The sequence below is a fragment of the Canis lupus genome, chromosome 17 (genome assembly GCF_003254725.2).
Source record: "Canis lupus dingo isolate Sandy chromosome 17, ASM325472v2, whole genome shotgun sequence".
In the NCBI taxonomy this organism is placed as follows: domain Eukaryota; kingdom Metazoa; phylum Chordata; class Mammalia; order Carnivora; family Canidae; genus Canis; species Canis lupus.
In genome coordinates, this window is record NC_064259.1 from 8,268,627 (window position 1) to 8,284,321 (window position 15,695).

At 52.8% G+C, this 15,695-nt stretch overlaps 1 protein-coding gene across 8 annotated transcripts in view; it reads left to right on the forward strand.

The window, feature by feature from the left end:
• GREB1 (growth regulating estrogen receptor binding 1) overlaps window positions 1–15,695 on the forward strand; it is a 136,188-nt gene that overhangs the window by 81,500 nt on the left and 38,993 nt on the right. For 7 of the 8 annotated variants that reach the window (XR_004806248.2, XM_049095744.1, XM_035700756.2 and 4 more), the window contains 8 exons: window positions 421–564; window positions 2,670–2,855; window positions 6,817–7,161; window positions 10,611–10,739; window positions 11,461–11,589; window positions 12,228–12,425; window positions 13,198–13,378; window positions 14,971–15,166. Coding sequence is in view for 7 of the 8 variants with exons in the window: in XM_049095744.1 (XP_048951701.1) it covers window positions 421–564; window positions 2,670–2,855; window positions 6,817–7,161; window positions 10,611–10,739; window positions 11,461–11,589; window positions 12,228–12,425; window positions 13,198–13,378; window positions 14,971–15,166 (1,508 nt within the window). In the remaining variant the exon portion in view is untranslated. The remainder of the gene's footprint in view (window positions 1–420; window positions 565–2,669; window positions 2,856–6,816; window positions 7,162–10,610; window positions 10,740–11,460; window positions 11,590–12,227; window positions 12,426–13,197; window positions 13,379–14,970; window positions 15,167–15,695) is intronic. The other variant, XM_035700752.2, reaches the window with a different exon arrangement.

Here is a 15,695-nt window from a genome sequence, read left to right on the forward strand (position 1 = left end):
GGTATGGGTGTGTGTGTGCCCATATGTGTGTGTGTGCATTGTGTGAATTGGTGAGGATGTTCTGGGGGGCAGACTTGGGTATAAATGAAGGGTCTCTCATATGTTGGAGCTGCACAACAGAGGCCAAGGGTCTTGTATGGCAGTGAGGTAGCTCCTTGACCCTAAAGGAATGTAAAAGGGGCTTGCCTGTCACATGGCAGAGAGATTGAAGAGGAGATTGTGTTGTTCGGTAGGAAAGGCTGGATCAAGCGACCTTGAAGGTGCTTTGACCTCAGGAATATGTGATTGCAAGCCTTGGGTGCTCCCGTAGTGGGGGTAAGGGTGAGGTGGTAGCAGATGCGTAGGCCGGCCTGATGTCAGGTCTGCCGGTGAGGGAAGCCCTGTTCCGTGTGTCTTCTAATGCTCTTGGCATGTTCCTAGAGAGCGCAGGCATGTCCTGCATGCCCCAGGTTGGCTTGGTGGGACCAGCTCCAGTCACCTTTCCTGTTGTGGCCTCCGGAGAGCCAGTGTCTGTTCCTGACAACTTGCTGAAAATCTGCAAGGCAAAGCCGGTGATATTTAAAGGCAAGTATAGCAATGAGACAAGTGGTGGTGGTTGGGGAGCCTAAAGGAGTCTGCAAGGAACAGACCACAGGCTGATGCCAGGGCTGTCCTCCTGAGAAAACTCTAAGACCTCTTCCAGGGCAATGAAAGAACTGAGCAGACCAGTCACTGATCAGATGCCAAGAGTTCTAGAGCTTTGTCACAGTTTTCCACAACGAGCCCAGGTAAAATGATTCTGTTCCATTGTTCATGGATTCATTTGTTCAACCTCACTGAGCTGCTGCCCCAGTAACAGATCCAGTACAAAGCACCAGGGACTAGAAATGGATCCATCAGCCCCTTGCTGTTGTCACCCTGGGCCATGAGTATATTTTGACTATGAAATCTGACTTTGGGCAAACATGGCCACGGTCTGCATGTGGAAGCATAAAAGAAAACTAGATTTGATGTCTGTTCTGTGACAGTAGGCTAACGTATGCTGCGTGGAGGTAGATGTTTGGCTCAACTAAAGAAATCCCTCTCTAGTGAAAGAGGAAATTTGAAATGTGAAGCTTTGGCATAATTTTTTTTGGTGATAATATTTACTGGTACCATGTGCTGGCCTGTGATACACGCACACCCACATATACATGCACATTCAGATTCTTCTTAAGTTAATACTCTATTTGGTATCGTGTTTGTAGGAATAGAGGAGAGAAGGCAGTAGGAAAGTGGGAGAGATATCTTACCCCTTAATTAAGAAATAAGAGAGGCATTCCTTTCTTTTTCCTAAAAAAACAAAACTGGACAGGGTATTTAGGAAGAAGGGTGCAAATCTGGGTTTTGGATTGGGCATGAGGCAGGGCCAATATCCCGTTGGGTCCTATTTGCTGATTAGGGTGGAGGTCAGCGTGCAACAGCATTACATGTGTTCTTCATGTGGATGTTATGTGTCTGGTGGGCCCTGAGAACACAGTGGTGAGGACACAGAGCACGGTGGTACGGGCGGGACTGCACCTGCACCTCCCCTGAGCCAGGGCCCCCAGAGAAGTCGGGGTGAGGGTCCAGCAGACCTGCATCTAATGGCTACTGACCTCAGATGTGGATCGTCCTCCTTGTTTCTCAAGTTCACTGCACTTTCTGGCAGAGGTGCTCTGAGCCATGTGTCCCTGGCTCTCTCCTCCTGCCTCTACCCACCACAGGCCCAAACCCTACCTGTGCTTTCAGACCCAGTCTGTGCCTTCTCCATGAGGCTGCCTCAGTTTCCCTTTCACCTGGCCTCCAGTGCAGCTTCAACTATAATGTTGGCAAACAGTGGTACCCAGCTGTGGTCCATGGCCCAGCAGAACTAGCATCCTCCATGACCTATTTCCAGGCCCATGCCAGAAGCAGAATCAGGCCCCATTCCAGAATCAGAACTGAGGGGCAGGGCCCAGCAATCTGTGTTTTAGGCCGGGTGTCAGGGGCCCCTCATACACCCTCAGGTTTGAGGAGCAATTCCTTGAGGGTGTGAACTGTCTCAGTCATCAGATGCTCCCTGGAGCCAAGCCTGATGCCCGCCCAGAGCATACAGCAGGTGTTCAGTAAGTGTGTGTTTGGTGAGTTAAGTGTAGCCCGCCTGAGTACAGGATGCCACACACGCATTAGGCGCATCTGATCATCTCAGCTGTCCCATGAGGACTGCATGTGTTCACCCCATCCTGCAGATGTGGAGACTGAGGCCCGGCAATGTCACACTTCCTGCCCAGAGCCCCACAGCCAATGCACAGCTGGCTCTTCCGCCTCCGAGGGCTGTCATCAGAAATAATCTATAACGTGCGCTATAGTCAGCAAAGAGGCATAAGGCGCTGCTTCCACGAGGTTCTGTAGTCAGTGCTGGGGGGTAGCACCCGAGTGAAGCCACAGCTTTGGGCGCGTCCCCCGGCCCACCCGTGAAACGTGGCATTGAACCAATGCCACAGGCCTGGTCCCCTCTCGGAGCTGCTGCCCTAGGTCAGTGAGGGTGGGATGTCCGAGATCTCCCCAGAAAGGGGCCCGTGGCTCACCCCGGCGGCATCTCGCCTGCGTGCCTTGGCTCCCTCGTACTTGGAGATGCGCTCGTGTGGGCCCACACACCGTGCCTGGGGCCCAATGCTCTTCTTCCGTAGGCCACGGGAACTTCCCTTACCTCTGCGGGAACCTGAACGACGTCGTCGTGAGCCCCCTCCTGTACACGTGCTACCAGAACTCGCAGTCCATCTCTCGAGCGTATGAGCAGTACGGGGCCTCCACCATACAGCCCATCTCGGAGGAGATGCAGCTGCTGCTCACCGTCTACTATCTCGTCCAGCTGGGTGAGTCTCCCTCTGGCCGCGGGGGACTCGTGGGCAGAGTGCTCACCGGAGGAGGAAATGCATTAGCCCCGATCGCTGCCTGTCACGCAGAGCCCTTGTGCAGCCACGGCTGGCCCGGTGGAGATGGAAGCACCGGGAACGTGCTGATGGTGCTGTGGGGTCACCGCCCCGAGGGCCTGGGGAGGGCGTAGAGTGCGTCAGAACCTGTGGGGATAACCCCCAAACCATTACCTGCCATTCCAGATGCACAGAGAAGGATCAGGGAGGAGCACACAAAGACTCTGCCCCTGGGACAGTATATTCTAGTGGGAGAGGAACTGTGAACAGTTGGAACACGCAAGCAGGGAGAGGGGAGGGAGCAGAGTGTGTGTGTGTGTGGTGGGAGGTTGACTCAGCATCACAGAGAAAGGCCTCTGTGAGGAGACCCCAGTGGGCAGGAGCGGCCTTGTGAGGAGGCAGGGAGGCTGAGGGAGAGGCTGGTGAGGGCCGAGGCCCAGGCCCTGGTGGCTGCAGCACCAGGAGGGGCGTGGCCTCACGCTACCGTCAGGAGTTTGCACTTCAGACACATTGTGAGACAGCTTGCACCAGTCAGCTCCGGCTGCCGTAGCAGAGAACCTCGGACCAGGGGCTCAAGCAGCAGATGTCCCTTCCCTTCCCTTCCCTTCCCTTCCCTTCCCTTCCCTTCCCTTCCCTTCCCTTCCCTTCCCTTCCCTTCCCTTCCCTTCCCTTCCCTTCCCTTCCCTCCCCTCCCCTCCCCTCCCCTCCCCTCCCCTCCCCTCCCCTCCCCTCCCCTCCTCTCTCTTCCCTTCCCTTCCCTTCCCTTCCCTTCCCTTCCCTTCCCTTCCCTTCCCTTCCCTTCCCTTCCCTTCATTTATTTATTCATGAGAGATAAACGGAGAGAGAGAGGCAGAGACCCAGTCAGAGGGAGAAGCAGGCTCCCTGCAGGGAGCCCGACATGGGACTCAATCCGGGATCCTCATGCCCTGAGCCAAAGGCAGACAGACACTCAACCACTGAGTCACCCAGGCATCCCCATACGTTTCTTTTTCAGAGTTCTGGAGGCTGGAGGCCCAGCATTCAGGGGGCCAGGACGGTCGGGTTCTGGTGAGGCTTCTCTTCCTGGCTTAGAGACGGCGCCTCTTTGCCGTGCGCTCACAGGGCCTTTCCTGGGCACACACGTCATGTGTGGGGAGAGGGACACAGGCCTCTGGGGTCTCGTCTCTTCTCGTACCACCCCGGTCCCACTGGATCGGGGCCTCATCCTGTGACTCACCTAATGTCAATACCTCCTTAAAGGCCTTGTCGCCAAGTGCAGTCATGATGAAGGTTGTGGCATCCACATATGAATTTGGTGGTGTGGGGTGGGACCAGTTCAATCCACAGTGCCTCTGGAGTAGTTTAGGGGTGGCTAGGATCTGACCTTTCCTTCCAGAAGACCACACTGGCTACTGTGTGGGCTTGGATAGGGCAGGGGCTATGTTGTCCCAGGATGAGTAGGAGGTGGCTTTGACCATTAAGGGTCACAGGACGGGGAGGGGGGGAAGATGCTGGATTTACTCTGAAGGTAAGGGTGGTAAGGTGTCTGTCAGGCAAGGAGGGGAAGGTGCAGCCTGGGTTTTGGCCTGAGCCCCTGGGTGGATGGTGGAGCCAGAGGTGAGCACAAGTTCTATCTTGGCAGTTTCAAGTTAGAGACGCCTGTGAGGCAGCCTGGAGGCTGATTCCAGGATTTGGCTGGACAAGACTTGAGCCCCAGGGAGGACGTAGAGCTACAGGTGTAAATTTGGGGAACGTTGGCCCAGTGATGATCTGTATTGAAGCTTGGAGACTGGAAAAGAGCCTCTGGGAGAAAGGCACCAATGTTTGAGCCCCGGGGCACCTCCATGGTTAGAGATCTGGAGGAGGAGGTGGATGGAGCCGCCAGGAAAGCACGGGGTTGGGTGGAAGGAACCATGAGGATGTTACCTGGTATGGTCAGGAATCTGGGAAAGCATGACCACATGTCTTGCCCCTTCTCATGACCTGCATCCCATCCATCGGTAAGCTCTGCTTCATCCCAGATCCACCCTCGCCCACCCTCTCCATCATGCCTCCCTTGCCAGGGCGCTGCTCTTGCCCCCATTCTGCACATCTGTCACAACTGTGAGTCTAATCGTATCTGCTCTCTGCTGGAACCTGCCAGGGTTTCCTATCACATGCTCAACTGCACTGGTTCCAGGAGCCAAGTGACTGGCCTGCTTCCCACAGCTGCTTCCTCTGCTCCAGCCCTGTTCTTCCCCCAGGCATACCAGTCTCTCCTGCACTTGCTGTTCCTTCCCTGAGAAACGCTCCTGCCCAAGACATTTGCACGACCACTGCTTCATGCCTCTGAGTTTTGCCTCATAAGTCCTCTAGGGAGGCCTTATCATCTAAGACCACACCCTCCCCCCTGCCCTGCCCGGGCCCCTGTGGCTCTGTCTCCTCTTTATCGTGCTTTCAGAGCACCAGCACTCCCAGGAATTACATGCCATGTGGATTCATCTACTTTAAGTGCATCTCCCCTATTTAGGATGTAAGGTCTGTGAGATCAGGAACGTTGGTTGAGTTCACGTCTCTGTGTCCAGCAGCACCTGCACCTGTAGTGTAAAGTTGGCACTCGGACAGCGTGTGTTGAAGGAACAATAAACATTGATGTGGAATCCAGTGAAAGTGTTTTGGGAGAGGGACTAGTCACCTGAGTCAGGGAGGCCAAGAGCGGAGTGAAGACTGGTTATTGGCCTGGCCATTGGGTTTGGATGTATTGAAGGGATTGGCACCCCTGATGATGAGTGTGTATAAGGAGCATGGGAACAAAAGCTGCGTGCTGCAGTGGGCTGGAGAAAGGAGAGGAGACAAGCATGATGAGGGTAGACAACTCTCCCAAGAGCTTTGCTTGGTGATGGAGCTTCCAGAAGGAGGTGTGGGCTCAGGGGAGAGATGTTAACGATGGGAGGTCTAACAGCTAATCTAATAAAATCATGGCATAGCCAGGTGAGGGGTGGTGTGATCCCCATCTTTGAGATCAGGAATCGGTACCCTAATGGATCCGTGCTGGTGCTGGGTGGAGCTGGGAGGAAGCAGGTCTTCTGAATTGAAGTGGGGTGCTCTTTCCTCCAGCTCACCCAAATATAAAATTTGGACAAATATACCAGAAAGTGTCTGTAGGAAAGAAATGCTAGAAGCATTCAGTCTCACTAGGCATCAAAGAGGCACAGATGAACAAATCAGGTAATGTTCTCAGTTACGTTAACACGAGCGATGGTATCTGGTGGAGCTAAGGGTGCAGTAGAACCAGTGTGGTCACATGCCGTGAGTGTCATGGTGGGCTGACACACGTAGGCCATCTGGAAACAGTCGGTGATGCGTATTAGTTGGCCGCAGATGCCCAGTTTTGAGTATTTAGGAGTTAGGTTCTAGGCATCAAAAGGTGTATCGTGGGAGTATTTATAGAGGTGGTTATTTGGAAGCAGTAAAAGGGTGGATAGTGGAGACACTGCTGAGTAAATGGTGGTGCTCGTATGAAGGGACTTGAGGTCAAGCCCAGGGACAGCGCTGGTTGTATAGACTGCCGCCAGCCTGACCCCCGGCTCCGTGTGGCAGGGGAGGGAGACAGGTCCTGAAGTCCCAGGCTTCAGCCCTTCCAGCGATTTAAAACCTGTAGTGGTGGGACGCCTGGGTGGCTCAAGCGGTTTGGCACCTGCCTTCAGCCCAGGGCCTGATCCTGGAGACCCGGGATCGAGTCCCACAGGCTGCGAGGCTGCTGGCACCTGCCTGTCCTCCCGGAGTCTGTCTGTCGGCAGAGCAGGAACCACGCAGAGGGTGTCCCTGTGGAGCCCGCCTGAGATGTTCCGGCTGCTGGTCGAGGGCAAGCCCAGGACCACCCTGCGTAGACGGCTGTGGGCGGGCGCTGAAGCCTCTGCCGCTGTCCTGTCCCTGTCGTTGCCAGCAGCCGACCAGGTGCCCCTGATGGAGGACCTGGAGCAGATCTTCCTGCGCTCGTGGCGCGAGTCGCACCTGACCGAGATCCGGCAGTACCAGCAGCCGCAGCCCTGCCCGCCCGCGCCCAGCGCCGTGGCCCCCGTCACCTCGGCGCAGCTGCCCTGGCTGGCCGGCCTGGCCGCCAGCTCCTGCAACGACAGCGTGCACATCATCGAGTGCACCTACTCCCTGGCCGAGGGCCTCTCGGAGATGTTCCGGCTGCTGGTCGAGGGCAAGCTCGCCAAGACCAACTACGTGGTGATCGTCCGCGCGTGCCGCAGCCCCGCCATCGACTCCTGCGTCGCGGTCACGGGTGAGCCCTGCGTCTGGGCTGGCGGGGAGGGGGCTGCGGGAAAAGCAGCTGCGTCCCGTTCCTGGTCCTTGGCCCTCGTGGCCGGAGTTTCTGGCTGCACCTGGTAGTAGCCGCGGGGGTGCCCTCCCGGGGTGGGCTACGGTGTGGGCTACGCAGGCCCTGGCTGGTGCGCGGAGTTAAAATCCATCTGTCCTCCGCCCCAGGGTGGGGTGAGCATTCCCACTTCCCCTGGAGAGCCTGGGTGGAGTCTGGGGAGACGGAGTGGAAAACCTGGCTCCGTGCACCTGGTGATGTGACCAGTCCCTTACCAACTCCTAACCTCCCTTCCTTCCATTACCTAATGTGGAACAACAGGATAGCGATCTTACTGTATAATGTGGCTTAGCGAGCCAATTAACTAGTGATAAAAACACATATTTTATTTATTTATGAGAGACACAGAAAGAGAGGCTGAGACCTAGGCAGAGGGAGGAGAAGCAGGCTCCATGTAGGGAGCCCGATGTGGGACTCGATCCCAGGACCCCAGGATCAGGGCCTGAGCCGAAGGCGGGTGCTCAACTGCTGAGCCACTCAGGTGCCCCTCAAAACACTTATTGAAGCCCTATTATGTGCAGCCACTGTTCTAGAGGCTGGGGATACAGGCGTGAAGACAACAAGGTCCCTGCTTTCCTAGGGTGGACATGCTGGTAGGAGAGGCAGACGCCAGACCTGGTGCAGAACATCTCGGGTGGAAGGGCCGAGTGATGGAGGATCCCATTTGGGAAGCTGGCTCTGAGGAGGGGCCAGGTGAACCTACCTAAAGAGGTGACAGTAGAGCAGGGCCTCAGAGAAATGAGGAAGCAGGAGATGTTACCCCTGGGGACAGCTCTGGGGCTCCCCAAGACCACATGGCAGCGCGCTGTGCCTGGCACATTGTAGGGAAGCAGGGCGCCAGGGCAGAGGGTGAGACAAGACCCTTGTGTGGGGGTCCTGACAGCCTTATCAGAACTTTGGGTTTTGGGATGTGTGAATTGAGAAACCATTGGAAGAATTTTGTGTGTGGAGAGCAGACCGGGGCAGGGCGCAGCTGGGGTGGAGGCTGCTGGCCCGTCCAGTGCCCAGTGCCTGGGGCCGGGCAGAGATGCAGCGGAGCGGGCTGGTTCTGGGTGTTGGTGAAGTGGGTGCTGCAGGGTTTCTGGGTGGGGCCTGTGAGAGGAAGCAAGGACTTAGGGATCACCCGGAGGGCTTTGGCCTGTGTAGCTGGAAGAGTGCAGACACCATCTACTGAAATGGAAGGTGCCCCGCAGAGATATTTTTGTTATTTAAAACTTTTATGTATTTGTTTATTTATTTTTAAAGATTTTATTTATATATTCACGAGAGACACAGAGAGGCAGAGACACAGAGGGAAAAGCAGGCTCCCTGCGGAGAGCCTGATGCGGGACTTGATCCCAGGACTCTGGGATCATGACCTGAGCCAAAGGCAGATGCTCAACCACTGAGGCACCCAGGTGCCTCTGCTTTTTAAAACTTTTAACTTGTTCTCATGGAACAAGGGAGAGATACCAAATGGGTTAGATGCTCCTGTTTGATCCAGAATTGGCTCCTCCCTTTGTCAACATGCAGACATCAGTGACAGGGACATAGCAGTCTTGGGGTGTTGGCAAGAAGGCGTCTCTGGGTTGGGCTTATAGAGGGTGAGCAAAGTAACAAATATAGACAACTATGTTGAGAAATTTTTCTTTAAAAGGAATAAAGAAACGGGAGATAATAATGGGAGGTGGAATGAGCTCAGGTTTTTGTGGTTGTTCTGGGTTGGGCAGTATAAGCCTATGTTTGGTATGAAGAATGATGCAGAGAGGGAAAAGTAGGTGATACAGGCGGGAAAGGGCTGGTTAGGGGGTGTCCTCCAGCGGGAGAGAGGGCCGGGGCTGCGGCGCACGGTGGGAGTGTTGGCCCTAGGATTTGCAGGAGTCGAGTCGGCGTGACTGTGGTCTTCTCTCCAGCCACGGCCAGCAGCTCAGTACAGTCAGAGCAGGAAGGGGGTTTGGTGCAGGGCATGTTGAGGAGGGATGCTAGAGAGTGGGTGTTGCTGGACCTGGACTCTCCGTCAAGGTGGGGGGGGCATGAAGACATCCAGGAGGTTCCACGGATCTGAGAAGAGTGGAGGGAATTGTTGGAGTGTCAGAGGTGGCTGGGGAGTGGGCTGCAGGGAGTGGGGGATTCAGAGGGGCAGAGTTATCAAGTGACCAAGCCCAGGGTGCCGTGGTTGCAGGTGGATGGGGGGAAGCAGAGGACAGCTCCTTGGAGGAGATGGGATATATCGAGCAACTTTCATGTGCCAGGTTGATCTTTGTGTATATTGTCATGTTACTCTGTGAAGTGACTTCACTAATTCACTGACCTCATTTGTTCCTCTCAGAGCAATAGGAGCATCTAGCCACAGCTTCCTCTTGTTAGCTAAAAAGGAACACAAGAGGGATGCCTGGTGGCTCAGTGGTTGAGTGTCTGCTTTTGGCTCAGGTCATGATCCCCGGGTCCTGGGATCAAGTCCTACGTCGGGTTCCCTGCAGGGAGCCTGCTTCTTCCTCTGCCTGTGTCTCTGCCTCTCTGTGTCTCTCGTGAAAGTAAATAAAATCTTTAAAAAAAAAAAAGAACACAAAATTTCAAAGTCTAGCATTTTCTTAGGGAGTCATTGGATACAGATTTCTCAACTTAAAGAGGACTATTAGTTAAGATTTAAAACCTTGCTCTTAACATTGTTGCAAGGTTTTCATAGATCTTGGGGGAGGGTCAGTTTGTAAATTCAGAATAATTTTTGGAGGATAAGTACACTCCTATTTTTGGAATTGTTTAAGAAAATGATACCACTGCTGTTGCGTGTTTTAAGCTTGAAATTTTTGTATCTCTTTTTATGAACTTAAAAAATGCACGTTGTTACCATGCCGTGCCCCGGTTCTCCTTGAGCATTCTTGATCGTAAACTCACTCCTTTTTTTGGTTTTGCTTTTATTTTACAAATTCCTTACATGGTTTGAGTAGTACTTTTGGAAATAAACCCAGAGGACCAATTTTATGTCTGGGATCAGGCTAAGCATTTTATCAACGGTGTCTCATTGACAGTCCTCCCGACGGTCCTGTGAAGTAGATACTGCGGCGAGTGAGTCCCGTGTGTCGGGGGAACCGGGGCTGCAAGGGTGATGTACCTCCTGCTACACAGCTAGCAAGTGGGAAGAGAGGTTCTAAGGCCAGTGCTCTGGGTTTTCCCTCTTATCATCCTATTAAACTGAGCCAAGGATGGTTTATGTCATTTATTCGCTGAGCAGCATGAGCACCTGCTCTTAACCAGGCTTGGTGATGGCTTGGGGGGATAGAGAAAGAGAGAGCAATGGGCACAGACTCTGCCATTGAGGGGCTCACGTGCTAATTCTGAGTGGAGGGGCTCAGTGAACGTTGTTGTTTGTTTTCTAGGAAAATACCAAGCCCGAATTCTTTCCGAGAGCCTTCTCACCCCAGCGGAGTACCAGAAAGAAGTCAATTACGAGCTGGTTACGGGCAAAGTGGACTCCTTGGGGGCCTTTTTTAGCACTCTGTGTCCAGGTAGGTTTATAGTGAGACAGGTGTAAATTCATGAGTGGGAGGGGCCAAAACAAAGATGCAGGGGTGAAGCCCTCTGGGAGCTCGGCCCCTGGGACCTGCTGCGGCTGGCCGTGGTTTAGGTGTGCAGGGTGACCCTTCGTTCTCTGTGTTAGCATTTACCACCCTTTCTGTGGTGGCCTCTGGCTGGCCGTCTTCCTGTGATGGCTGTGGGTTCTCTGAGGTGGGGGCTTTGTGGTTTCTGCTTTTTGGGGGCCATGAGGGTCTTAGGCCTGTTCCTCTGTACCCCCGCCCCCCCCAGCCCTGTGCACCGCCACTCCCTACCTCTCGCTCTGAATTGCTTGAGGCCATCTCAGTCCATGGGTTCTATGCCAGGAGTCCTGTGCCCTCCTGCCTTCTTTGCCTGGCTCCTCACCCCATTTCCTCCCAGAAACTTTCACTGGCCCTTCCTCCTCTAGGATGGACTCGGACCCCTTCCTCTTGTCCTTTAACGTCTGGCTTCTTCCTTCTGTCCTGGCACCTACCACCTCATGGTGTGATTTTCTCCAACATATTTGCCTTCCTTACCAGGCTGTGGGCTCTGTGGCTGGATGGGCTGTGTCTTCTTTATTTCCATTACCCCCGGGCCTGGGACAGAGCCTCATACATAGTACGTGTTGTGTGGATGTTTGCTTAATTTCACTGGGATGGAAAAACCCATTTCTGTTCTCTCTATTTTGGGCAGAGGGTGACATTGACATTTTACTGGACAAATTTCATCAGGAAAATCAAGGCCATATTCCATCCTCAATTACTGCCTCCTCTGTGACCAAATCAGCATCCCTGGATGTCGGCGGAGCACCGGCATGCACAAGTGAGTGATGCCAGGGAGCCAGGGGCCAGGGCCTGGGCTGGTGAGACAGTGTGCAGTGGGCACCAGGGGGGCCTATGAGGAAGCAATGTTAGAGGCACATCCAGAAGGCAGGGCATCTCCTTTGTTAGCATCAGAGTGGACAAATATATCATTTTTATTTTAGTCCTTAACACTAGTGGTCTCATCCTACCCTGAAATGTATGCCTGTACATACATTTTTCCTGAGAAGGTACATTTCTCTGTGTTAATTTCCAGCTTATCAAAGCATTGTGGAAATAGTTTATTTATCCCGCATTCCAGAAGAGCTATGATGGTCTCCCTCCCCTCCAGAGAACTTGCAGCCTCTTCCAAAGCCCAGTTCTCAGGGTCAGCTTTCCTGGAAAGCTATGTCTGTCCCCTTCAGGGAGAGTAGATCGCTGCCTCTGTGCTTCTTGAGCACTGTTCATCCTTTTATTCTGAAATTCCCAAAAGTGTGAAGCATACACAGCCCAGAGTGGGCACTTGATATTGGCATCATCCCCCTTTGGTTACTTTGTGCTCTCGTTGGGGGGCCCACTGCTTGATTCCCCAGCAGAGGTCCAGGCTCTTGGCTGTCTGCTTTTAGGGGTGTCTCACCTTTATGGGGGCTCTGCTTCCAGGTTACAATCTGGAGCCTCACCACATCCGGCCCTTCCAGCTGGCCGTGGCTCAGAAGCTCCTCTCCCACGTGTGCTCCATTGCGGATTCCAGTACCCAAAATTTGGACTTAGGATCCTTCGAGAAGGTGGACTTTCTGATTTGTATTCCACCCTCAGAAGTGACCTATCAGCAGACCCTGTTCCATGTCTGGCATTCAGGTACGGAGCATTTGGGGGGCAAGTTGTGACATCTGCATGGAGAAGCCTCTGATTCCTTTAAATTCAGATTTGGAATAGAAATACCAGGCTTTCCCTCTAAAGTAGGTAGGGCAAGAATTCATACCCCCATTTTATAGATCATGAAACAGATGCTCAGTGATAGCAAATTGCCCAAGAGTTTATAATCCATTAAAGCTAGAACCATGACTTGAATTTCCACTCTGTCCCACTCAGATCAGAAACCAATGTGTTGATACCAAGCTTCAGTTTGATGATTTTCCCTGTTTTCAAGGGGATGAAATATGAAATACATGAAAAGTCAATGTCTTAACTCAGGATTTATTCTAGAGTACTGTAACCTAAAGCTCATGGCCTTCAGGCTGGGAGATGATTTTGCTGGGGATGGTGGGGGGTGGAGGGGGGACCTTCCACTTCCCCTCAGCACCCCGAGCCTGGCACCACTGGCCTCATGAAGCCAGCTTTGCTGTGCCCCTGGGTGGGCCGCTGTGCACAAAGCATGCTATGAAACAGGCCCCCCACCTCTTGGCCCAGCTTCTGCACGGAGATGCATGTGTATGTGGTTTGCATGAGGTCAGCTGCCCTGACACACACCCACCCTCCCCATGTCTCACACATCCCTATAACCCCGGGGCCTGCCAGTGTGCTGGCCAGACAGGACATGCTCACCAGGTGTCTGTCGAGTGAATGAAAGCTCATGACAAGGGTTTTACTTGTCATATATCACTTGTGGTGTATCTTTACCATGTTACAGGGGTTTTATTGGAACTTGGCTTGGAAAAGGAGCACATGACGAAGCAGAGGGTTGAACAGTATGTTTTGAAGCTTGATGCTGAAGCTCAGACAAAATTTAAGTCCTTTCTACAAAACTCCTTTCAGAATCCACATACGCTCTTTGTCCTAATCCACGATCACGCCCACTGGGATCTCGTGAGGTGAGAGTGATTTTGGCATCTGGCAGGGTTGACGGTTTCCTTCCTTGATTAATATGTGGATGACACTCGGGCCTGGGGATTCAAGCCTTGAAAAGATGAATGATGTTGGGGTTTTGGCATTTGGAAGCGGATGCTGTGGATGCATTCCAGAACCTTAGAGCTGGGGATGGTCTCAGGGAACGTCCGGTAGAGCCTCTAAAAGGTCCCATCATGGAAACTAAGGCTCAGTGTCACAGGGCTGGGGTGGTGGCATGGGGTTAGTGGCAGAGCTGGCCTAGTACTAGGGCCTCTTTTTCTGTGCCCTACTCAGTGACAAGGTGTCCCCTGGTACAGGGTGGGGATCCTGACTGGAACAGCTCCCTTCCTGATGGAGGCCCCATTGGCTCCAGTACCATGGGTCACAGCTGGTGCCCCCCGGCTTTAGGGGTGATTTTATGGACTCCAAATGAGTGTAAATCTGGATGAATTTTAGATGGGGTCAAGCTTGGAGTCTGGTGGAATTCCAGATTTCCTAGGATCCATCATCTCCATAGACTGGCGGGAGGATTGTGCATTTAGACATTGCTGCTGACTGGGTTAGGAGGGAGGAAAGATCCTGGGTCAGGCCCCAGGGGAAGGCTTTGATGTAGCAGAGATTCAGAAGCGTAGGGCTGGCCAGAACCTCCGAGATCACCTCTACGAAGGGCATACAATATAGGGTCCCTGCATGAGCTTGGAGGTATTTGATCATCCTGAATTCTGTAAAGAGCTATCTTGTGGATATTCATTTGAGGGGTAGATTTCTCAGGCTAGCTACCTGCCATCCAAAAGGTTAAGCATCCTGTCTTTCTGTTCTGCTGGGTGGCTTGAAGAGAAGGCTGAGACCGTGGCCCGTGGGGAATGGCTGAGCTGTGCTTGTGTCCCAAGCCTCTCATCCAAAATGCTACCCCTGCCCAGTCCTGTACCTTTAAATTTACTGTAGAAAGTAACCATTTATATCCTCTGTGGATCGTTTCAGGTCTGGAGGGGAATTTAGGGGAAAGGATTTAGGGAAACAAGTACACAATCAGATGGGACCAAAGGGGCACTCCTGGGTGAGAATCACTGCTCTAGAGTAGTGGGCAGCTTGTGTATCCCACAGGCAATCCTCCGTAAATACCACTCCCCTGGCTAAGTTTTTGTTTTTTTAAAAAAAAGATTTTATTTATTTGAGAGAGAGACGTAGCGAGAGAGAGCATGAGCAGGGAGGAAAGGGAGAAGCAGGCTCCCTGCTCACTGAGCAGGGATTCCCCCCAACACACAGAGTGGGGCTCGATTTCAGGACCCTGAGATCATGACCTGAGCTGAAGGCAGATGCTTAACCGTCTGAGCCACCCAGACACCCAGGTAGGTTTTTAATAAGCAATGAGTATCCAAGGAGTCCCTGACAGGTGCCTGCAGTGTGCTCATTTTTTTTTTTTTAATTTTCCTAATGGGCGGAGCCGTGTGTTGATTACTTGCAAATTTGGGGGCGGGCTGGTTATACATGTGTTCAACTGCTCAATCCTTGTAAAATTACAGAGCCATGTTAGTTGTTCCACTCACTGTGTCTTCTCCCCACTTTCTTCCCTCAGTAGCGCTGTTCATAATCTCTATTCCCAAAGTGACCCGGCTATGGGATTGGTGGATAGATTGCTCAATTGCAGGGAGGTGAAGGAGGCCCCCAACATCGTGACGCTCCACGTGACTTCCTTCCCTTACGCGCTGCAGACACAGCACACCCTCATCAGCCCTTACAACGAGATCCACTGGCCTGCCTCCTATAGTCATGTGAGTACCACCCGGCTGCTGGGCCTGGTGTCGCCGTGACCCTTGACCCTTGAGTCGGGAGATACTCTGTTCAGGAAAAATCTTGATTAACTAGTGTAGCTGGGAGTCAGATGGGTCCCAAGTGTTTTGGAGCTTTGATGTGACCCAGAGTTAGATTTAAACCCTTCCTGGTCTTTAGAAACTTTCTTACAGAACTTTAGTTAGCCTCCCCATCCTAGGCCCTGTACTGTTTAGTCCAGAAGCCTTGGAAATGTTCCTCCTTTTCCTATCCCCACAGCCTTATGCTGCCAGGCTCAAAATCTCCTTCCTCAAATGGAACACACATCTGTAAAGCCTGGTAAGGTGTTAGTTTACCCCCTGCCTCTTCCTCATCAAAGCAGAAGGCTACAACTGATAATTTGAGAATTCTGAGAAGAGTTTGAGAATTCTGGGCAGTTGGATGCTAGTTAATTATGCAAGTAACAGGTAAACCTCAAATTCTAGATGACTTGGGAGTGTCCCAGAGTCATCTGAGGAACTTATAAAGGTA